This window comes from Carex rostrata, chromosome 13, assembly GCF_964058835.1.
Source record: "Carex rostrata chromosome 13, lpCarRost1.2, whole genome shotgun sequence".
In the NCBI taxonomy this organism is placed as follows: domain Eukaryota; kingdom Viridiplantae; phylum Streptophyta; class Magnoliopsida; order Poales; family Cyperaceae; genus Carex; species Carex rostrata.
The window spans coordinates 3,038,399-3,063,800 of NC_135930.1; the positions used below are offsets into that span (position 1 = coordinate 3,038,399).

At 33.6% G+C, this 25,402-nt stretch overlaps 1 protein-coding gene and 1 long non-coding RNA gene across 5 annotated transcripts; one reads left to right on the forward strand and one right to left on the reverse strand.

The window, feature by feature from the left end:
- Positions 1–6,492: 6,492 nt before the first annotated feature.
- LOC144563802 (uncharacterized) lies at positions 6,493–11,063 on the forward strand. 2 transcript variants are annotated; one of them, XR_013514442.1, is made up of 4 exons: positions 6,493–6,940; positions 6,974–7,628; positions 7,892–9,511; positions 10,308–11,063. It is a non-coding gene; the product is annotated as an uncharacterized LOC144563802 (long non-coding RNA). The 2 variants fall into 2 exon arrangements; XR_013514441.1 differs by having other exon boundaries at positions 6,493–7,628.
- A 1,338-nt stretch (positions 11,064–12,401) lies between these two features.
- Positions 12,402–25,001, reverse strand: DWA1 (DWD (DDB1-binding WD40 protein) hypersensitive to ABA 1). 3 transcript variants are annotated; one of them, XM_078313956.1, is made up of 13 exons: positions 24,692–25,001; positions 24,286–24,329; positions 24,056–24,163; positions 22,693–22,754; positions 22,559–22,604; positions 22,374–22,434; positions 22,192–22,245; positions 21,460–21,540; positions 21,059–21,098; positions 20,824–20,933; positions 20,598–20,708; positions 20,308–20,424; positions 19,469–19,690 (listed from the first exon to the last, which is right to left on the reverse strand). In XM_078313956.1, the coding sequence occupies exons 1-13, from the start codon at positions 24,965–24,967 to the stop codon at positions 19,589–19,591; spliced, it is 1,212 nt and encodes a 403-aa protein (XP_078170082.1). In that variant the 5' UTR covers positions 24,968–25,001; the 3' UTR covers positions 19,469–19,588. The 3 variants fall into 3 exon arrangements, with proteins under 3 accessions (XP_078170083.1, XP_078170082.1, XP_078170081.1); XM_078313955.1 differs by having other exon boundaries at positions 24,286–24,332; XM_078313957.1 differs by lacking the exons at positions 19,469–19,690; positions 20,308–20,424; positions 20,598–20,708 and adding exons at positions 12,402–12,596; positions 12,775–12,885 and having other exon boundaries at positions 24,286–24,332.
- Between the last annotated feature and the right edge of the window lie 401 nt (positions 25,002–25,402).

Sequence of the window (25,402 nt, forward strand, 5' to 3'; positions counted from 1 at the left end):
ACTCTACTGAATGCTTTATAAAAATACAATAGAGGGTTTTTATAGGAGAAGGTTTTGTAGCTTGCAAAAGGAAGAGAAAAAAAGTAAACGTTGTAGTAAAAAAATGAATTATTGTGTTTAACGCTGACATATTCTTAGTGGGTACAAGAGATTATTTTAGTTATTTTTCTTTCACCGTATTAATTTACAACTATTCACTTTGTTTGATGACATGGCATATTTTGCTCACTTGTCATGATTTATGAGGATAGCAGATGAAACCTTTCTAAGAGTACCTTTTTTTAGTATATGGATAATTGTTGTGCAATTTTATTAATAATTTTCTTTTTCATTGTTTATGTACTTTGAATTAAACTATGTGCAACTAGTGCTTATCATGTATTCATATACGTAGCTTCTTATATAACAAAGCGGATAACCATGAGCATAGAGAAAAAGAAAATATACACTTCACCTCTAAACATAGAGAAAATAATATAGATCTATCTAGTGATCATTTTATTTTAAATTTTAAGTTATTATATTTTTTAAAATGAAGGCGTGATGGAGATAAAAAGTTAAGATATTTGAATGCTCCACGTTGTATGTACAAAATTGGTATTTTTTAATTCCTTGTCAATAGCTAGATTAATTAATAAATACATCTTAAGCACACCATTATTTATCAGTAACTTAATATCATCCATTTTATTAAATGCAACAGCCTACTTCAAGGAAAAAAGAACAAGAAAATATTCATCTCATTAAATACAACCACTACCATTTTTATTTCTTCCCAACAACTACTCAATGAGGTCTACAACATTAATTAGCACGTAATTCCATGTATAACAAAATTGGGGAATAACAAGAAAACATCCATCTCATTAAATCCAACCACTACCATTAGTGTTTTTTTTCTTCTTCCAACCATTGTCATTTAATAATTAGAAGCCGATAATTATACCTCAAACAAAGTACTCGTGCACGTCCCCCAACCTTCTAGAATATCAGCGACAAAAAGATTAAGTTTTACTTCATACAGCGCAATAACAGTACCAATCTTTCTTTATTGTATAGAATTTCGCTGCATGAAGAGAAAAACGCTCTGTTAAACAAATTTAACAAAAGCACCGCCAAATGCAGCGAAACAATTGTATAATTTAAACATATAAAGAAAAGAGTTTAATTTACTGCGTTCAAGTGTTTAACTTTCATTGTAAATGAGTTAAATTTTTATTTTTAAAAACAAAAACGAATCTCCAAATTTGTCCCCGAGCAAAAATTTACAGATCTAAACTGGAACCAACCCCCAAGCGCGTCCCCGAGCACGAAATTTACACATCTAAATTTGTACTAATCCCCGATGGCGTCCCCTAGCACAAATTTTCTTCATTTGTGCAGAATGTGCTAAGAACAGTACATGTGAACAAGTAAAGCATGTAAACCAATATGTACTGGCAAGCAAACAACATAAACAAAGCATTAAAAATTTGTGCATATAAACTTGTGTTTACAAACACATTTTAAAGCATATAAACATGTGTTTACAAATATTGAAAAATCTGTGTTTACAAACATATAAACCTGTGTTTACAAACACATTTTAAAACTTATTCTTCAAACACATTTTAAAGCATATAAACCTGTGTATAAAGTAAGTAAACCAATATATACTGGCAAGACAACAACATAAACAAAGTAATGAAAATTTGTGTATATAAACATGTGTTTACAAACACATTTTAAAGCATATAAACATGTGTTTACAAACATTGAAAAATTTGTTACAAACATATAAACCTGTGTTTACAAACACATTTTAAAGTATATAAACCTGTGTTTACAAAAATTAAAAAATATGTGTTACAAACATATAAACATGTGTTTATAAACACATTTTAAAACTTATTCTTCAAACACATTTTAAAGCATATAAACCTGTGTTTACAAACATTGAAAAATTTATTACAAACATATAAACTTGTGTTTACAAACACATTTTAAAGCATATAAACCTGTGTTTACAAAAATTAAAAAATATGTGTTACAAACATATAAACCTGTGTTTACAAACACATTTCAAAGCTTATTCTTCAAACACATTTTAAAGCATATAAACCTGTGTTTACAAACATTGAAAAATCTTCATTTAATGGATTACTTGTTCAAAATGGAGACTGTATTTTTAGTTATTAAATATCAAAAGCTGTTAATTTGCATATTTAAAATTAGAACCAATCCCCCATCGCGTCCCCGAGCTAACTGGATTTAAATTGTACTTTAAAGTACTTTAAAGTACGTTCAAGTAAGTAGTTAATTAATGATTACATGACTGTTAATAAGCTGGGGGACTAACTCAGAGATTAGTGATTACAACTCCTCTTAACAGACTGTCCACGAAATTAAAGCACAAGACAAAACCGTGCAAAGCTAACATTTAAAGCAATCAATGTAAAATAGCAATGCGTTAAAACATCGATACGTTAATTAATGGAAAATTAACAAATTTTCATTATTAGCGGACAGTTAAACCCAGTTAAACCAGTTCGGGGACGAGCTCGGGTGATTCGATAACAAGTTTACGAGCAAAAGCCCGTTATGAAATAATCATTAATAAAAATAAGTATTGTTATGTTATTGTTTAATATATATACTTTATTTAATTATACTAATAATAATTAATATGTATAATTATATTGATAGCAAGCAACTTAGAAGAAAAAATATTATGACTTCTCACAACTGTATCCACGCGCGGTACGTACGTACAACCAACATTCATTTTATCATATTTTCATAATCATTTTAATGCTCATAAATTAATTTGTCGTTTTCATACCCGTAAACTTTCATCCATTATAATCTCCTGGCAATCAAATTAATATGTCTTAATGGGATAGGATGAGGTCAACAGATTGGATCTTAATTTTATAATTATTTAAAAAAAGAGGAGGGTTCAAATGCACCCAAATTTTTGTGCACCCAAATGCACCCTATATTTCAAATCGTTTTTCTTCATTTTCAAAGTCCGAATAGTCAATCCGAACCTTTAGATGTGATCTGTTTATTAAGATGTGCTTGGAGACCAAATTTTACATTTTTTGAATTTTTTTTACTATTTATTAAGCCACATTGAAAATCGCTGATTTTACATTTTCTGGACCATTGGATCAGCAATTTTCAAAGTGGCTTAATAAATAGTAAAAAAATTTCAAAAATTGTAAAATTTGGTCTCCAAGCACATCTTAATATATAAATCACATCTAACGGTTCGGATTGACTGTTTTGATTTTGAAAACGGAGATAAAAGATAAGGTGCATTTGGGTGCATTTGAACCCTCCTCTAAAAAAAATATAGTTTGACAGATAATTTAGATCAGGGCGGCAAGTCTCCTTTTTTTTCTCTATGTTTATGTGCTTCCATCATCAATTTGTTTTAGTATGATTATCTTGGGTTTTGTATATATATATATATATATATATAGAGTTAGGCTGGGGTGCTATGGATAGCATAGTGGCCTCTATGCTACGGCTCAATATTCGAGTTTTCAAAATCCAAACGGTCGATCCGAACCATTCATCTTATTCTCCATATTAATATCTGCTTGGAGACCAAATTTTATAATTTTATGAATTTTTTTACTATTTATTAAGCCACTTTGAAAATCGCTAATCCAACGGTTTTACTGTTTTGTGCAGCCACCGTTGAATCAACAAATTTGTAAAATACTTAATAAATAGTAAAAAAATTCAGAAAAATGTAAAATTTGGTCTCCAAGCAGATATTAATATGGAGAATAAGATGAACGGTTCGGATCGACCGTTTGGATTTTGAAAACTCGAATATTGAGCCGTAGCATAGAGGCCACTATGCTTTCCATAGCACCCCAGCCTAACTCTATATATATATATATATTTGAGTTCATGGTGTTCAAGGAACTAATTGTCAACTGAAGGATTTGCATTATTATTATTTTTAACAAAAAAAAAAGTTTTACAAAATGTTTTGAAAAATTAATAACTAAAATGAAAAAAAAATTCCAGAAAATGTTTACTCATTACAACTGCAATTAGAGAATGCACTGTTATGATTTCAGGCATAAATTTATTCATTCCAAAAGTTATATTCAACAACGAGCCACACTGTACTATTCTAACAGTCTCTCCTTTTTTGTAATAATTTGAACAAAGCAATTTTGACTTTATGTAGTGCACAAACCATATCCAACGATGTCTTCGTGTGTTGCATGAAAAGCCAAAACTACTTTGTTTTGTTGTGTCACTTATTACCTTTTAAAGTTTCTTCCGCAAATGTATTATTTTTTTAGAACTTAGCAACTTAGCAGAGGATTATTTTTCCTTTTTAAAAAAAAAAAAAAAAAGAGAGAGATTTACAAAACAAAAAAAAAATTTGAAAAATTAATAATTGAAATGAAAAAATAAACAAATCCAGAAATATAATGGAATAAGGAATAAACTTTTTTGGGTAACACAAATTCCAAAAGTTTTATTCTCATTAATGACATAAAATTATTTCTTTTTTGGGTAACACAAATTTTAGAGATATGTTTGGACTTCATGCAATGCACAAACTCTATGCACCGCTGGTTTGATTCATGTAGCTTATGCACTGCATAAAGTCAAAACTGCTCTGTTAAAATCTTTAATCCTTTTTGGATAAAGCTTTATTTTTTATTTTTTTCTCTGTCACTTACTCACTTATTACCTTTTGAAGTTTCTTCCATAAACTCGTTCATTGTTTGTATAATCCAAACTTTTTATTTGAATTTTTTCACGAACCATTAATCACAAATAAGATTGATACAATGACATGTATCATGCACTATATATATCTTTGATATATATTAATCACCCATAAATTTGATCACAATGACATGTATCCCTATACATCTTTCATATTATAACCGATGAGATTGACAATGACATGTATCGCTATATTCCATATTAATTACATTTTAATAACCGACAGGATTGACAATTAATTAATTTTCATGTGTCATATTTTATTCGATAGGATTGACAATTAATTAATTGCAGCTTCATACGAGGGCAGATGCGAAGGCGTAAGCTTGGTATGAAACCTTATATATATCCTAAGATAATAAATGAGGAGGGTTCAAATGCCTCCATGTTTTTGTGTTTCCATCATGCCTTCATCTCTCTCTATTATTTTCAAAGTTGAAACAGTCGATCCGAACTGTTGAACCTAACCTCCATACTAAAATATGTTTGGAGACCAAATTTTATATTTTTAGATATTTTTTTACTATTTTTTTAGATAGGTACAAAATCAGTAAATCTGAACCATCTAAAAACAGTATTTTTGTACCTATCTAAAAAAATAGTAAAAAAATTCCTAAAAATATAAAATTTGGTCTCCAAACATATTTTAGTATGAAGATTAGATTGAGCGGTTCGGATCGACTGTTTGAACTTTAAAAATGATGGAGAAAGATTGAGGCATGATGAAGGCACAAAAACATGGAGGCATTTGAACCCTCCTCGATAATAAATACTTTCACATTGTATCAGATTGATGCATATATAATTTTGATTTTCGTTCTAGCAGGATTTGGAGAAGGCAGACGGGACAGCAGGCACTGCTGATATATTATTTGCTGATGCTGACAACTTTGATTCTAGGTATTAATAATGTTGGATTTTAATTGAATTTTTGTAACTTTGCTATCGGATTAGCATGTTTTCATCAAAGAATTAGATAGTTTAGAGATGTACATATAGTTTGTGGCTTGTGGATATGTAATAGTGATACAGTTGTTGTTTAGCGTTTTACGTCCTTTCCATTGCGATTTAATGGTTACAAAATTTGATAATTTGTATATAAAATTTACCTTTTCTTTTCTCTTTTTATTCTTCAAAATTTGAGTTCTGGCAACTACAAGGTTGACTTAAAAAAAAAAAAAAAAAAAAAAGGTAAATTTTGAATTTGAAAATTCAGACCGTCCGATCAGAATTAGAGTAAAATTTGATTAATTTAAAATTTCATAGATTTACTTTAAGATTTGTGCCAATTTATAGAGAATCCTATGCAAAAACCAATTCTGTTCGAGTCACAAAACCCGTGACGCTCTCATACACGGGTCCAGATCTCTAAACTCTAAAGTAGCTCAAATTTTGAGTATCGATTCGGACCGTCTTATCAGAATTCTGATCAATCCGGTTCAGGCCAGAGCAGATCGAAGGGATCGGATCCAAACTCAAAATCTGGGTTAATTTAGGAGATCCAAATTAGGGTTTCATGATTTCCTATCCTCTGAGTTCACTCCAAATTTTATGTTTAGATGTAGACCGTCCCGATTTAAATCCGCACGAATATTAAGGGTTCTTGCGCGTTACAGACGTGAGTTGGATTGGATTGAATTCTGATCGGACGGTTGAAATCTAAACTCTAAACAGTGCGTTACTTTAAGGTTTCGGAATTATGAAACCCTTGCTTTCTATAATAACATCGAAAGGATAGGTGCGCCATCCCGTCGGCGCTGGTGTAAGTCGAGATCTGAAATCCCTCTCATAAAACTCCTCTGAAATGTACCCAGACGAGGCCTTGCAGAAATGTGCCTTAGAGATTGAAAGGAGAAGAAAGGCAACAATGAAGGAAATGGAGGTAAAGCTAGAGGTCATCCTTCATTGTTGGCCTTTCTTTTCCTTTCAATCTCAGCTTATGCTGTTTGACGACAACACAGGAGCTACAGTCATCTCATCATCAGATTTTTCTCTCAGTAAATCAACTCTTTTCGTTACCTACTACAGCATCTAATCAGAGTTTACAAACTAAAAACACTACACAAACACTGCAATATAATACCAGAATCACTTACAAACAGAACCATCAACAAACACTTACAAAAACCTGGTACTGGTACTGCCCAACCCTAAATCAGTACCCTCTGTACCAGTCAGGCTTCACTGCTGTGTAGTCCTTTAGCCTCAACCCAAAAATTGGCAAAAGATATAATATGAGCACCTACAGATATAGGAGTAGATTGTATCCCTTGAAAACAAAGTTTATATCTAGCCAACCAAACTAATCATAAGACAGCTCCTCTATTTAATTCAACTAGCAACCTATCCTTAAGAGGAATTAAATTGATTAAAACTCAGCTACCAGTTCCAAATAGACCTAACATTGGTAATACCATCTGATTGTAAAACCGGAAATTCTGGAAGGGAGAACCATAATCATGCATCTCTTAGTACTGTCAATTCAAACAATTTGATAAATTATTCAATTTTTTTATATTTAAGCATCTCTTTCAGAGTATTGGAATTTCTGTTTCAGTGAGCTACTGGTACATCACCTAGATTACAGAGTATTGGAATTTCAGTTGGCTCAAATTCTTGGCCATAAAGAAGTTAAGAACCTCATACAATTATCAATAATTGCACAAATAGAATTACTAGAAAGACACATTGTAGACAGAAGAAAGCATCTTAAAGTGAGCATTATATTGTTCAGATAACAAGTCACCTATTTGACATGAGTTAAATGACATTTGAATTTTCTCTCATTCATGTTTCGTGCACTTTCTTTTGGTTTATGCAGTTTTTTAATTGAATCCTAGCAAAGCTGTTGGAAACGGGGCTGTATACGGCAGACTTTTCTGGTACGTACTGGTACAGAGAAATGCTGAAAACAGAAAAATACATTTTAAAGGACTACTCTATACCTAACAATTACCACCCACTACTTCCCAAAAATACAATTTAATCTAAATATAACATCTATATTTCCTAAAATACCCCTGCTGTGCAGTACACTGAAGATGCAAATTATAGATGTACTAACTATAGATATACTAATTTTGGAATCCAATAACTTCACTATTGGATCAATATTCAATAAAAGCATGCTGCCTTTTTGTTTCAGGTTTAAACCCAACTGCTATGAGCTCATGTCAATTCTCCTCAATTACTTACTGGTATTGATTCAAATTTGTGATCATTTACTGCTAGAAATGTGTATTTGCTTCTGTAACTTGAAATTACAGTTTATTACTCTCTGTGACTAAAATTAATTGCATGCTCTTGACGGAAAACGCTGTGTTACAACATGATCAAATTTGATATTGCGAGGACTAACATGAACAAACTAAAAGATAACAATTTAACCATTCAATCATGCATAATCCAATTTCCCTGAATAGATCAATAATAAAGGGCACGCACATTGCAAAAATGTTAGACCGGAGAGTTTTGATCATATGATATTTATGTAGAAATAAAATATAGTAATTTGTGCAGTGGCCGAACGCCTGAACATGATCAAATTAACTCTAAATTTATTTGGTTTTTTGGGAGGCGAAAATCATTTGTTGCCATGACTTGTTCATTTTCCAAAAGAGAGCTTTACAACTAGACTAGACTAGAGAAATACAATTTTTTTTTTTTTGATCCAAGTATAATTCTGATTTTTATTTTAACAGAAAATGTTGTTTGATTGGCAACTCTATGGATTTGTTGATTGAAGAACGGAATGGTTATTGAAAAATAAAAAACAAGATCTCCAGAATAATTTGTAACTGCTTAAGAGCAAAATAGAAAAGGACAAATAGCTTTTCGAATTAGAGGGTGTAAAATGGAATATATATTATTTGTAAAATCAACACCATATGAATATAAATATATATATTAATTCAAATTATTAGGCAAGGTAAAGATGATGAAGATGAAATATATAAAATTTATAGCTCCTTCAAATGATTTTCTGTATCTATGCCCACATTCATATTTATCATAGATTCGTATTAGCAAGGATATAATATCAAATGTTAACATCGTGCCGATTTTTATTATTTCAAATGTTTCTTCAACCGTCCGATCAGAATGAATTAATTAAAGGTTTTCCGCACGATATTAAAGGTTTTCCGAAATTTTTTATTAATAGAAAATTAATTAATTAAATATCGATAATGGAGAACGAATCTGAGTTTTTTCGAGATATAGGGAAAGCGTGATAATTTATAACGTTATCTTGACGTTATAGACTATCATGGTCTGCAACAGTGCCAATTTCTGATCAAAATAATGCCAATTTCTATCAAAACAAGTTCTGTTTCTGAAAAAAAAAAAAGAGACCGAAATAGACTTTTCTAGCCGTGATAATCTATAACGTTCAGAGGACATTATAAATTATCACGTTTTCTCTGTATCTCGAAAAAACTCAAATCTGTTCTTCATTATTGATATTTATTTAAATAATTATCTATTAATAAAAATTTCGGAAAGGTTTCTGCGCATTACAGACGTGTGTTGGATTGGATTGAATTCTGATCAGACGGTTGAATGCAATATATACTCGTGAAACCCTTGGTTTGTACAATGTATATCTTTTTTTTTTTGGCTAAATGTACAATATATATCTACGGCTGAAGACGAAAGATTCAAAACCCTAGGGCTTTGACGGAGGCTTCCAACCCTCGGAAGGAGGAGAGGTGCGCCGCCGCGTTGGCGCCGGTGAAGTCGAGATCTGAATGCGAGCCTCGTTTGGGTATATTTTTTTTTTTTTTTTCTCTTTTTATTTCGTTTTATTAAGGTCTGAAATCCCTGAGAATAAATTTGAATTCGTTTCTTAAGTCTTAAGAAAATCCAAATGCAAATCCTAGATCTGAAAATCTGTTGACTTCTTTTCGTGATCTCACAAACCCTTTTCTTTGATTCTCAGAGTTCCATTCGTATTTAATTGTTTGTATGTTTACTTTTGTGATCTAATTGCAAAATGAAAGCAAGCAAAGAAATAAATATATGCAAATTAGTTTACAAATTTTCAGACAGGCAAGCAATCATCAGAGATGTTCTTGCAGTAAGATTAAAAAAATTCTACTATTCTTACGTTTAAGAAAATCTATATCGTGGATCTGTGTTGGTGATCTCTTGAACTCTTCTTTGATTCTGAAAATTATTTTCATATTTATTAATTTGTTTGTTTGTTTTTGGTTGAGAACTTACTTGCCTTGCTTCCTACAAAAAGAAAGCAAAGCAAATAACTAAATTGCAATACAAAACCTAGCTAGTACTAAAATTGGAAGCAAGGATATCCTTCTGTTATGAACTAATATTTACTAGTTGTACCAGTGTACTCTTTATAGCATTTTGTATTTTTCCTGGTTTGTTTCAATCTTTTTGGGTTAAAGGTGAGTTTAAGTTGGTCTAAATTGATTGTTGATTGCACCATTCTTATCCATTATACAGCCCATGTTTGGTATCAGATATTGGAATTGAATTATGGCTGGTTATTTATTATCACATCAAATCTAACTTTTAACTTCATCTAATTTTTTTTTCAGGAATATAATTTATCAGATGTGCCATGTTGCAGCTTATGACTCTTTATCCAAGAGAAAATGGTGAAAGGAAAATAAGTGCTAATTTGAGAGAGAGAAGAGAGGGTTGGGATGATTTTGAGCACATCTCGGAAAATGCAACTGGCGCCAATATTAGTGTTATGACAATATTCTACCTCTCTTGAGTCTTCATGGATGAGTATCTCTTTATGACTGTGTGTACATGATTCATTTTTGGATGGTTGAGTACCATTATCCAAACATGCGTCAATTTGACCGATATCATGTGCTCCGCCTCCTGCACCTCTACCATGAGAGTCATTGTTATCGTCTTTGATGTATATCATCGGCATCTCATAGTGAAAGTGCAGGAGGCGGGACCACTTGATACTGGTTGAGTTGTCGCATTACTCTTGTTTGAATAGTGGTGCTCCACGATCCAAAAACGAACCATATATATACATGAGTCATAAAAATATGATCATTCGTGAAGACCCGGAGGGGTATCGTTGTAGCAAAGCCTAAATGGATTCTAGTTAATTGCATTATTCTAAAGGAATCAAAACAAAGAATTGCTTCCATGTGATGGAAACATGGATGCAATCCATCTAATGCTTTGTATTATTGTTTATCAGTTTTTGTAAATAAGAAATTTTGTCTATGGAGGAACGGGTTTAATTTAAAGGCATGTAAATGGAATTGAATGCTACCGATTGAAAATATTTCAATATCTAACAAGAATTGAGAATTAGTTGTTTTGCTTTTGTTTACCTTGTTGGAAATGCTGGGCAGGGTTAGATTTCATATTTGCTGTCAAATATCTTGAAAAATGCTGCTCTATTTATTATTTAGTGATCTATTATTTTTGCATGATTCATACTGTTGGTCCTATATTGGAATCCATAAAACATTACGAATTCAATATTTGTACTAATTTCACTCACTCCAGGGAACTCAATTCTCAAGTTATTTTCAGTCAATTAAATTCATACTTCCTATATTCTAGAGCAACGACAAATAATATAAATCCAAACTTTGTGATAAACCACGGAATAAAAAATGAAATTAAAAAATTTAATACCCTTCCTTTTAGGCCTATAACAGCTGCCCGAAAGAAACCTCAATTCATTTGTCTAACAAGCAAAAAGACCGCACCTTTCTTTGAAGCAACATTGCAACACTAGGCATTTCTCATTTATACGCAGTTCTTTAATTGAAAAAAATATTTTATTATAGGTTAATCATTTTTTATTGTTCCTTCTTCCATTTGCAGAGGTTAAATGCAGTATTGTAAAATGTGTCCGTTTAGACATTGACGGTGATCAAACTGTCACGGATCTTTCCAACTAATCAGTCAATTATTCTCAATTAAACGCTTGGCAGTATCATGTCTGTTCGACGAGCGCATATTTATTTACAACACTGGTTAAATGTTGATCCATTGACTTTCACCAACTTGAAAAGATGGGAAAAAAAAATAGCATAAAGAATTCTTAGTTAGTGTTCAAAGAAACCAATCTATCTAATAAATAGTCAATTTGTAGATTACTAAAGAGAAACAAATTCAATACAGCTACCTTAGGATTTTCTCTAATATACTTCCAATAGTAAAACAATTTCATCATGCGGCCTCATAAAAACCTATGCAAGAAAAGATGGATAATGGCTCCCGTATTCTGATATGACATCAAAACCACCTGAAACAAATACACCGTTTGTCAATTCGATTATAACTGAACTAAAATAGTCAAACCAAAATTTATTCGGTTTTGAAAATCTAACATAACCAACCAGATTATACTTGTCAACCGAATAACAACCGAACCAGAATAAGAGAGACTAGACCGAACAACATATAAAAACCAAAGTAGTTCTTGTAATATTAAGTAAATTTTGATTTGTTTGATTGAATCGAAATAAAAGAGACTAAACCAAACCAAATATTAAAAACCGAACTAATCCAAAAATTCAACCGAACCAAACAATTTAAACCGAAAGACCAAACCATTTAATCCAGAATTTGTCAGTTTGGTTGAAAACCAGATAAATCAGATCGAATGAACACCCCTGCAAACAAATGCGATAATGTTTGGAACATACATGTTCCAATATTTATTTTTTTAAGATAGTAGGCTGTTTATTTGGAAAATTAATGGAAATTAAAAGAGCAAGTACCCCAGATGGATGAAGAGTCACAGAAAATGGGAAACTAGGAGCACACTTCACTTGAGAAATAAGCAATCCATTTATAGAATAGCGTGAGAGCACAGGTTCTCCCACAACTGCCAGTATCTGAAACCATTAATTATCCATGTCAAATCTCAAGCACTGAAAACTTAAATCAATGCTGGTAAAAAAGATGAAAGTACTTCATCAAGCAAACAAAATCAGAATGTAGGTCATGAAACAGCAAACAGAACTGTGGGGTGGGGTTCGGGTTGGGGGGATTAAGAAAAAAAAAAATGTGTACTTCATTGTTATCAAACACGACATCTTGAATAGGAGAAGGGCGTTTGATATTGAAGATACATTCATTTGATACCAGGCTCCAAACTGACAACCCTCGAAAAGAACCACAGCCCTAAAAAAAGATACATAGAAAACACCCGTATTTTAAATGATTTGCTTCTCAGAACAATATTAGTAAATCACTAGACGAGAGAGAGAGAGAGAGAGAGAGAGAGAGTAGTTCAAATATACCAGCCAACTTTCGCTTAGATCAACCACGACAGAACTAATCCATGAATTTTGAACAGACTTGTAATTCTTGTTTCGACATATGACTTTAGTGCACTCTCAACTTCTACAATCTGTAGAGCATGCACAACACATATATCAATAACATAACATTTATGCAACAAACTAATAGCAAATTTTTTATTGTAAACTAAATACATATGAAGTAGACTCGTATCAAGTAGAGTAATGAACTAACCCCATATTCTGGCAGTTCCATCCTCTGAACCTGTTACTATCTGCAAAAAATGACAAATTGATACCTGAGAAGGTGAAATAACAACCAAATTCAGTGGAACTGAAGAAGCAGTATTTACTACAAACAAAAAAGGGGGAATTTCATAATGTTCCTAAAAAATCTTAAAATTACGTATTTCAAGATTTTAGGGGAAAAATGGACCATTTAATCTCGAAAAATGACCAATTAGAAACCTGAACATTTTCCTTACGCAAATTACATAATTATTTTCTAAATAAGGGTAATATGGGAAGTTTACAAATCTAAAAATGAGTTTTAATAGTAAAGGCAATGAATTGGGTAAATTTGTGAATTTTTGAAAATTTTGAGGGGTAAATATGATTTTATGAATTTTAGAGGGGGAAGTACATAATTTTGAGGTTTTTGAGGAGTATAAATGAAATTGACCCCAAAAAATTGAAGAATGAAGGCCCTAATTTGATATTAAAATAGAACAATTCGAAGGAGGATAAGCTGACTACCTGATTGCTCACTTAGAGAGAGCAACATAGTGTAAATAATCTCGATGCCCCTGAAATACCATTTTACATTTACCAGTAGCCTGAATCACATGTTATAGTTGTAATGTGAGAAGATGTAAATTCAAAATATTTGTACTGATAGTGCAATAGGTTCCAGTCTTTACACAACAGGTACTTTTACGTTTACGATCTATATGTCATGGCATGGACCAGTGCATACTGGTTTTGATGTTAGACTATGCTGCACATAATTATAAGAGTGAGGCTATGGTACTTTGCAAAGCACACATTGATCTGTACTATGGATTCATATTTTCGTTTCAAGTCCAAACAGTCGATCCAAATCGTTCAACATGATCTTCATATGACAATGTACTTGGAGATCGAAATTTACATTTTTTTTAGATTTTTTTACTATTTTTAAAAAAATGTAGAAAATCACCTATTTTGAGTCATTTTTAACCTATCTAAAAAAATAGTAAAAAAATCTAAAAAATGTAAAATCCAGTCTTCAACTACATTTCCATACGGAGATCATGTTGAGTGATTCAGATCAACTGTTTAGACTTTGAAAATAAAGATATTGATCAATAGTACGGAGCAATCCGCGCTATGCATAGTACCATAGACTCTTACTCTAATTATAACACAGAACAACATCCACCAAATTACATTGTGTTAACATATATATAATTTAGAAGGAGAAAAATATGCACCCTTCCTATCAAACGAAATCAAAGACCTCTGGTGGATCTCAAATCTCATTCATTGATGAAAGGTCATTTGACAGATTATCAGTTTCTATGAAATGAACAAACCTCAGGCAACTCTGTTAAAGAGGCAAGGTCCTAGTGATTAGTTAAAGAGGCATTGTAAATGAACACAGACCCTTAAGTAGAAATTGAGCACCTTGCTGAACTGGTACTATGCCAGTACAAGTCACTCAACCAGAACAGTGAACCAATCTGACTTAGCTGGTAAGGCATCTTTCTTCCTAAATCTGAAATTAGACCTGGATTTACAAATTTAAAGATTTGTACAGCCTAATGATATCAGTCAAAAATACAAATCTTCAACTTCTAAAATTGCTCCCCTAATTGATCTCCTCAGCTTTGACTAAAATTGCATTGCAGCCTCCCTTTGGCAATTTTGCACTTCTTTCCTTTGAACTTGGTGGAAAAATGCAACCTTGAACTTTTCCAGCTGCAGTTTGAGCACTGTTCCAATTGGTCATCACCTATCAATGAAGGAAATACATTAAGAGCCCTCAAAGATAGGTGAAAATCTCAACTAGTTCATCGAAGATTAAGTTGTAATGTTTTTTATAATTTAAACTGATTAGCAACAAGGTTTTCACTAGCATGTTCCTCAAGAAATAAGTGCAACCAAGTAACAAATACTATGAAACAACCCTGATGAAAGTATGGTTTAACTAGCAAATGCTTCCTCAATCATATGTAATACTAATTGTATCACTACATAATCAGCCCAGCCGACCTGATGTCACGGAAATGAGCCAGATGAACCTATCCTACATCGTGAAAATCCAGGATTGAAACCCAACCACCCAGAAACATGGTGAATGCAATCAGTTTACAATTCATCAGAAAAAACAAAGTTGATCTATATGTCGGCATCCTTAATTATTCCCAAAACACATCTGAAATTCCAGTGTAGTATGGTCCCCATAATCAGCAAAAAATTGATTAGGTAGGAAAGTTGACATTTAGCCCCATCTCAATAAAACTATTGTATCATCTGATACAGGTACTGTACCAGTATGTTTACAGATGCAGTTTAGCTCAAAGACTGAATTGGGACAATAAACTTTCTAATCCAATTAAAGACAGATGATAACTTAAGAGAAACAAAGCTGCCTCAACTGGTACCAAAGGTCACCAAAGCAGGTACGCCCACCTGCACTACTTCAAAAAAAAAAAAAAAAAAGATAAAAAACAGCTAAATATAACTTTGGCTGACAACATCTGACACTTCAACTGGGAATTTAGACTAGTCCCTGATAGAGTGGAACTTTTGCTTTTTATCTAAAATTCTTGCAAGTTTTATGTTGTTTAGTTTTAGTTTTTACAATTCTTTTTTGCAAATTTTTGGTGTCTGTAAGTTCTGGAAAGATTATAATTTCTGTATATTCATCTAATCAACGTTACATACATATAATCAAAGACAAAACAATAAAATTAGGAAAGTAATAACTACAAATATTCACACAGCTAATCCTAAATCCGTACAGCTAATACACCTCTGACTTTCTATCTTTAACACTCCTCCTCAAGTTGGAGCGTATATGTCTAACATGCCCAACTTGTTACATATAGTATTAATTGGGGCTTTGCGAAGAGGCTTGGTTAGAATGTCGGCGAGCTGAAGATCTGTCCGAACGTGAATGAGTTGAATACATGGGGGACAAGAGGATGTTCCTATGACAAGATCTCGAATCAGATGACAATCCACCTCAATGTGCTTGGTCCTCTCATGGAAGACCTGATTCGATATGCATGGCGGATTGATTGTCACAGTGTAGCCTCATCAAACCATCATGGCGAACACCTAGCTCGCTAAGTAAATGCTTCGTCCAAACTAGCTCACAAGATGTGTTTGTCATTGCTCGGTATTCTGACTCAGCACTGGATCGAGATATAACTGTCTGCTTCTTACTCTTCCAGGATATAAGGTTACCACCAAAGAAGACACAATATCCAGTAGTGGACCTTTGACTAGTAGGACAACCTGCCCAATCGGCATCAGTGAACGCTGCGATCCTACTAGAACTATAAAAAATAATCAAGCTTATAATCAAGCTGCCCAGTAGTGGACCTTCGACTAGTAGGACCTTCGGTTAGAATTCCTATTAGAACTAGAAAAAATAATCAAGCTTCGTAAATTCCCAAGATGAGATACCCTGTCAATTTCACTATCATGTATAGACACGTGTCGTAGAGTGCTAGGTATAATAAAAGATATATTATTAGACTCTATTGTACAACATTCCCCGTATGAAACGTTTTTGGCCAATTCATGCAGCAAATCATGCATAACATACCTTTCATCACTTTCATCTTTCCACCACCAATCATGCACAGCACACCTTTCAAAGAATGATTTCCTCAAAAGGAGATTGAAGTAATTTTCTCCAATATCTTCAAGCCTTTCTTCTTGACTTGATTGTTTCGATAGAAATCCAGAAGCAATTCATCTTTAATAAACTGGTGATCTTGAGGAAATATACTACAAAATCTAAAGCATATCTGCAAATCTCCTGGTAAATAGAAGTAGCTGAACTTCAAAACCTCCATCACATCCTTCGCTTCCTCTAACTTAAATAGAGACCCGTGATTCAAAATTCTTCTCCAATACTGGTGGTTCATACGCGAATTCAATAAGTTTCCGATCACCTTTGCTGCTAATGGACTACCTCGGAGCATTTTTAGTATTTGATCTCCATATAGTTGCAATTCTCTATGATTGTCAGGATTAGAACCATGAAAAGCATAGCTATAGAAGAGCAATCGCAAGTCTTGCTCTCCTAAGCCTTGTAATGCTAGTGATTCATGCTCTGTACTTATCACACTCACAAGCAAGTCTGCCACTGATTTCATTCTAGTTGTAAATAAGATTTTACTCCCTTGTTGTACAAACCTCAAAGGGGCAATTAGTTGCTCCCAATCGCTCCTCTTATCGTCCCAAACATCATCTAAAACGAGAAGGACTTTCTTTGAATGTGTTGTTTTCTTCAAGGTCTCTTGGAGTGCATTTAATGGTTTACTACAACTGCTTTCACCTAGTTCACTGAGCATCTTTCGTGTTATATCTTCAACTTTGAAGTTAGTAGAAACACAAACCCAAATTGTTTTGTCAAAATGATTTGACACGTGCATCTCTTGATATGCAAATTGTACAAGCGTGGTCTTCCCTTGTCCATCCATCCCAACAATACCAAAGGAAGAGAGGCGAGCATCAGTTGGTCGCTTTAGCCAATCAATTATCTTGTGCTTCTCAGCTTCCCGTCCAAACATCTCTCTTTCAGCCAAAAAGGAAGTAGTTTCTCTCCTTGAAATCTCACTGACCTCTTGCTGTGATTCAGAAAGACCATGAATACCTAGCAGTGGCAAGTTGGAGGAGATGCCCCACCCCAATAGCAGCCTGATCCAACAATGTTACAGCCTCTTTCAACCTCTTCAAAGTATCATCATTGATATTACATGCTTTTCTCTTCTTAGACCTAGAAGCAGATCCACTCACCTCATCTCGGTTTTTCACCATATCCTCTAGCTTTTTGTACTCCAATTCATCAAGCACGTCTTCGGATGCTTCAACAGCTTGCCTAAACTGCTCGACCCATTGGCGAGCATCCGGGCACTTCATCTTGAGTGCTTCAGCAATACCTATAACAGCTATGATCTGAGGAAGAGCTGTCTGTAGCCTGTTTAGCTCAACTTCGCTGTCAACTGGCAGCTTACCGTCGCTCAAGTACGAAAAACCTGTGCTTATGAGTTCCCCAACAACAGCGGACCCCGTCCACTTAGTAATGGTCGAAAGAGCAGAACCAGCCAGGCTTGCCATGGTTGAAAGAGCCATCTTGGAGGTCCTTCTTTTACTGCGGCTTCCTCAAAGCAGCTGGTTTTTTTCTCTATCTTTTGTGTTTTTTTATGTTTCTTTTTTGGCTAGTGTTGCTTGGGAATGGGCAAAGAACAAAGTATTTTTTTTCTGTAAGATGGTGTCAAATTGTTGGTTGAGAGAACAAATTGAGAAATGCAGATAGCAAAAGGCAGCTTCTTTCAATGATAAAATAAATTGAATGAAAATGGGGGCAGAAACGAAGATAGCAAGACGCAGAGGTTGATTAATTAGCAATTCAAAGATCGTTGGAGCGAGAAATTGGAGAAATAGAAAGATGTGGTTGATCGAGAAAGATAGAGATTTCTTGATTGAATTTAGTCGCGAAGGAGATGAATAGAGCACAAATGCTTGAAATATAAGTCAGTTACACTGTTGTAAATGATCGAGATGCTATGTTGCACGCAGAGTGTTACCCATATTGTGTGGAAATTAAATGACAAGTTAATCCTCATAAAAGCAATTTTATGCAGTTATGAGGTATGAAAATATCCATATGATATGACACCCATAGTTATATTTTATTAAAAAAAAACAAACAAAACCCAATACGAAACATTGCATTGATGTGAACTAAGAATTGAATAAGGAAAAAAAATATGTACGGAGCACCTTGAATTGTATCGCGAAACAGCTGCCGCTGGTCGAAAAGCAGCAATCCACAAATCATATCTCATTTAAATTATTATTTTTCCAATATTTGTAGCCCAAAGACAGCAGTTATTTTAACTCAATTGACTCAGGGAACTCTATTCCCAAATTTTTTTTGAGAACTAGATAGAAAATACGTGTCAGATTTCCCTGAACACCAGAAAATAAATAAATTAAGTACCGCCTTTTGGGCCTATAATAGTGGGCCCAAAGAAACCTCAATTCATTTGTCTAACAAGCAAAAGACCGCATCGTTCTTTGGGAGCTACATTGCAATATTAGATCTTTCTCTACAAAGTTCTATATTTCAACAAAATGTTTTATTAGACGTTAATGATTTTTTTTTTGTTCGTTCTTCCATTTGCAGAGGTTAAAAGTTACAGAATTGAATCAGTTTTTCACCAACTTGCAACGAGGTGGAAAAAATAGCACAGAGGAATTCTTAGTGTCCATTTGTAGATTACTAAAGAGAAGCAAATTCAATACAGTTAACAAACTAAAGGATTTTCTCTAATATACTTTTCCCTAGTAAAATAATTTCATCACATGACCTCATCAAATCCTATGCAAGAAAAGGTGGATAAATGGCTCCCGTATTCTGATATGACATCAACTAGGCCTCCATTGCCTCCAATAGCTACCACCTGAAACAAATACACAGTTGGTCAATTCGGTTAAAACCGAATTAAAATAGTCAGACTAACATTTTTTTCAGTTTTCAAAAATCTATCTGAACCAACCAAATTAAACTTGTCCATCGAATAACAACCTAACAAAAAAAATAGAAGTAAATTTCGGTTTGTTTGATTCAATCGAAATAAGAGATTATATTTCAAAAGATCAAAACTCAATACATACACAAATACATTTAATAATCATAGAAATAAGAAATATCAGTCTAACCGAAATAAGATAGATTAAATCGAGCAAAATATAAAAACTGAAGTAATTCAAGTAATATTATGTAAATTTTGATTTGTTTGATTGAACCAAAATAAGAGAGATTAAACCAAACCAAATATAAAAAACTGAAGCAATCCAAAAATTCAACCTAACCAAACCATTTAATCTATTGTTTTCAAGAAAAGAGTATGAAACTATGAATTGACAAAATTTGTTGGTTTGGTTGAAAAATCAAATAAACTAGATCCGATGAACAACCCTACAAATCCAATGTGTCTGGAACATACATTACTTATTCCAATACTTTTTTTTTTTAGGCTGCTAATTTTGAAATGAATGGAAATTAAAGAGCAAGTACCCCAGATGGATGAAGAGATACAGAAAATGGGGAACTAGGAGCACACTTCACTTGAGAAATAAGCGATCCATTTATAGAATAGCGTGAGAGCACAGGTTCTCCCCCAACTGCCAGGATCTGAAACCATTAATTATCCATGTCAAATATCAAGCACTGAACACTTAAATCAATGCTGGTAAAAAAATAGATGAAAGAACTTCATCCAGCAAACAAAATCAGATGTAGGTCAATGAAACAACAAACAAAAGTGGGGGGTGGGGGTGGGGGGATTAAGAAAAAAGAATGTGTACTTCATTGTTATCAAACACGACATCTTGAATAGGAGAAGGTCGTTCAATATTGAAGATACATTCATTTGATACCAGGCTCCAAACTGACAATCCTCGGAAAGAACCACAGCCCTAAAAAAAGATACATAGCAAACACCCGTATTTTAAATGATTTGCTTCTCAGAACAATATTAGTAAATCACTAGGCGAGAGAGAGAGAGAGAGAGAGAGAGTAGTTCAAATATACCAGCCAACTTTCGCTTGGATCAACTGCAACAGAACTAATCCATGAATTTTGAACAGACTTGTAATTCTTGTTTGGACATATGACTTTAGTGCACTCTCCACTTCTACAATCTGTAGAGCATGCACAACACATATCAATAACATAACCATTTATGCAATGAACTAATAGCAAATTTTGTATTGTAAACTAACTACATATAAAGTAGACTCAATATCAAGTAGAGTAATGAACTAACCCCATATTCTGGCAGTTCCATCCTCTGAACCTGTTACTATCTGCAAAAAATAACAGATTGATACCTGAGAAGGTGAAATAACAGCCAAATTCAATGGAACTGAAGAAGCAGTATTTACTACAAATAAAGAAAGGGGGGATTTCATAATGCTCCTCAAAAATCTTAAAATTACGTATTTCAAGATTTTAGGGGGAAACTGAACCATTTAATCTCAGAAACCGACCAATTAGAAGCCTGAACATTTTCCTTGGGGTAAATATGATATTTTGAATTTTAGAGGGAGAAATACGTAAATTTTGAGTTTTTGAGGGGTATACATGAAATTCCCCCGAAAAAAAGGAAGAATGAAAGCCCTAATTTGATATTAAAATAGACAAATCGAAGGAGGATAAGCTGACTACCTGATTGCTCAGCTTACAGACAGCAACACAGTGTAAATATTCTTGATGGCCCCGAAATACCATTTTACATTTTCCAGTAGCCTGAATCACATGTTATAGTTGTAATGTGAGAAGATGCAAATTCAACATATTTGTACTAACAGTGCAATAGATTCCAGTCTTTACACAGTTACTAGGTACTTGTACACTGTTAGTACTTATAAATATGCTAAGTGTGTCATGACATGGACCCGCACATACTGATTTTGATGTCAGGCTATGCTAGACATAATTAAAAGAGTGAGGCTATAATACTTTGCAAAGCGCACATCCATCCGTACTATGGATTCATATTTTTGTTTTTAAAGTTCAAACAGTCAATCCAAATTGTTCAATATGATCTCCATTTTTTAGAATTTTTTTACTATTTTTTAAAATAAGTAGAAAATCACCTAATTTAAAAATTCTGGACCATCCAAAAATAGTAATTTTCAACCTATCTAAAAAGATAGTAAAAAAAAAAAAAAAAAAAGTGAAATCCGGTCTTCAACTACTTTCATACGGAGATCATGTTGAGTGGTTCAGATTGGCTGTTTGGACTTTGAAAACAAAGATATTGATCCATAGTACGGACCAATCCGTGTTATGCATAGTACCATAGACTCTCACTCTAATTATAATACAGAACAACATCCACCAAATTACATTGTGTTAAGATATATATAATATAGAGAGAAAATGGGGTGTACATACCGCATCCCAAGCATATGCACATCCATCACCTGCAGCTGAATATATGCAACCTTCCTATCCAATGAACAAGCTCCTCATTAAGAGCACAAAATAATTAAAGTTGACTTGTTCCAAAAATAAAGAAAAAAAAAAAATCAAACCAACTATTTTCTAAAATTGACAAGTAAAAATTATTTGTAGACCTGTTGGTGCACAGCAATAGCATTGGTTTCAGGTATTGCAGATCGGGCACCCCAAGGATCCCTATAACATAAAAAGTTGCCATGGAAGTACCGAATCAACTTAAACATATACACAAATGGAAGCATTTATAATTGACAGAGGAAGGATTCGGCAAGGGCATGTACAGTAAAAGACAAAGACGTACTCCTGTTGCGGGTTTACAATGTCTAAAATAGGATTGATTTGGTCACCTGTGAATTTTTGAAAGGGAATAAGAAAGAAATATCACAATTCCTAGCAGTTTAGTTGTTGAAAAATAGAGAGCTAAGGGTTTACTACCTGGCTTGCAATTAAGCACATTAGTCCATTTCCATGCTTTAATATGACCATCATCACCGCCACTGTAGAAAGAAACAGAAACAAAAAGAAATTAAATATTAAAACTTCAAAAGATTGAGGCTATGGTGCTATGCATAGCACAGATTGGTCCATACTATGGATCAATACCCGTGTTTTCAAAGTCCAAACAATTGATGTGAACTGTCCAACATGATCTCTATATGAGTATGTACTTGCAAACTAACTTTGACATTTTTTAGAATTTTTTTTACTATTTTTTAGGGCAAATTTCGCTGGAGGTCACTAAACTTTGTTTTTGTCACGAATTGGTCACTCAAGTTTTATTTGTCTCTTCATAGCCATTGAACTTTTAATTTGTCCCAATTAAGTCACCCTATAACTTTTCATCCAAAAAATTAATAAAATATAAGTTTTTCGTTAGTATTTTGGACGGAATGAGCATATTCATTTAAAATTTTAGACGGAATGGACATATTTTGAATGGAATGAAAATATTCTGTTAGCATTTTGAATGGAAAAGTTATAGGGTGACTTGATTGGGACAAACTAAAAGTTCAATGGCTATAGAGGAATAAATCAAACTTGAGTGACCAATCTGTGACAGATAACAAAGTTTAGTGACTTCCAGGAAAATTTACATTATTTTTTAAGATGAGGGCTCAAATGCTCCATCGCTTCATGCCCCAATCGTACCCCAACATCTTTATCTTCGATTTCAAAATCCAAAGAAAAGATCCGAATCGCTCAACATGATATCCACGTTAAAATGTGCTTAGAGATCAAATTTTCCATTTTTTAGAAACTTTTTTATTATTTTTTAAGATAGTACAAAATCAATGTTTTTTAGAAAATTATGGACCATCCAAAAACAGTGATTTTGTAACTATCTTAAAAAATAGTAAAAAAGTTCCAAAAAATGTAAAACTTGATCTCGAAGCACACTTTAAATTGGATATCATGTTGAGTGGTTCAAATCTTTTGTTTGGACTTTGAAATCGAAGATAAAGATGTTGGGTACGATTGAAGCATGAAGTAATGGGGCATTTGAGCCCTCCTCTTTTAAGATAGGTAGAAAATGACTACTTTTGAATGGTCTAGAAAAATAGAAAAAAAAAATGTAAAATTTGATCGACAACATTTTTATAGGGAGATCATGTTGAACTGTTCGGATCAACTGTTTGGGCTTTAAAAATGAAAATATTGATCCATAGTATGGGCCAATATGCCCTATGCATTGCATAGTACTGTAGCCTCACTCATATTGCAATTATGAGCAAGCATCACTGTAACATTGGGGGGGGGGGGGGGGGGGGGGGGGGGGGGGGGGGTTTGCCGGTTAGACCTGAACAGTAAGGCATCAGTGTCATCTCCAAAGAATTGAAGATCATAAGCAGGGCCTCGGTGTCCTTGAATGATGCAAAGCGGGTCCGCTGTCAGATGCTCACCCTGCCTTGAGTCATTTCAAATTTCAACCCAATTGGTAAAAATACAGTATTGATACTACAGCAGCTGTACCAACCCAAAACCAATAGAACAAAAAAAAGATACTAGTAAGATAGATTACACACTTACAGCTCATGTGATCGGGATTGTCTACTATCAAAATGCAATTGCTGTTGCTGTTACAAAAATCAGTCACAATTATCAACATAGCAAGATTGCAACACGAGGAATGGAATTGAAATTCGCATCGCCTGAGATATCTCAATATTTGAGTTGATCTTCTGCACGAATCTTAAAGAAACAGTAATACTAATACTGCCCCTACTAGTTGATCTTCTGTGCTAGGGAATTATCAACATAGCAAGATTGCAACACGAGGAATGGAATTGAAATTCGCATCCCCTGAGATATCTCAATATTTGAGTTGATCTTCTGCACGAATCTTAAAGCAACAGTAATACTAATACTGCCCCTACTAGTTGATCTTCTGTGCTAGGGGCCCCCTAGCACAGAAGAGTGAGTGAGTTATAAGTACCTGAAGGGAATAAGCGGCGATGGAACCATCGCTAGAGGCGGTGACGACGGTGTCAGGGAGAGGCGACAACGGTGTCAGGTGATCGGGGTTGAGGTTGAGGTTGAGATTGAAGGTATCAGAGAAGGAAGGAGCGAAAGCTGCTCTGAAAATGGTACGATGAGAGAGGCGCCTCTCGGAAAGCAACCTCCGCCTGTACGCCTCCTCGTCCCACTTGCGTGCATCCCCCATGGAGCACGTTTTGTTTCCCTTTGTTTCGCCATTCTTCTCCATCGCCATGTCTTGTGTTGTGTTTCTTTGATTCGATTTGAAGCTGAGTGGTACTGCAGTTTATTGCAATTTACTGGGCCTGGGCTTTTTGGGCTTTTGATACCACTACAGTTACAGATCCACTAATTAGTAATGTTCTCCTCTACTGTTCCATACTTCCATTAGCATTTTTATTAGGAGGTGGTTCAAATGCCTCTATTTTTTGTGTTTCTACCCTGACTTCATTTTTAAAAACTTAATAACTCAAAATTTATAATTTAAAAATTAAAATAAAACCGTTAGATGTGATCTATATTATTTTATCTATGTGCTCATAAAAAATTATCACATTTCAATTTTGTTTTTTATGTGAATCAATAAGTTGAAAAATCAACATCTAGAAATTATTCACATTAGTACATTTTTTACAAGCTCTTGATGACAACCAAAACAAAATTGAAGTGT

Excerpts from the sequence above, each read along its gene's own strand:
- DWA1 (XM_078313955.1), bottom strand. The coding sequence starts at position 24,967 with ATGGCGATGGAGAAGAATGGCGAAACAAAGGGAAACAAAACGTGCTCC. Across the intron at positions 22,605-22,692 it reads TGTGCTTAATTGCAAGCCAG|GTGACCAAATCAATCCTATT; the intron begins GTAGTAAACCCT and ends AAAAATTCACAG. Across the intron at positions 21,099-21,459 it reads TCTGTAAGCTGAGCAATCAG|ATAGTAACAGGTTCAGAGGA; the intron begins GTAGTCAGCTTA and ends TATTTTTTGCAG.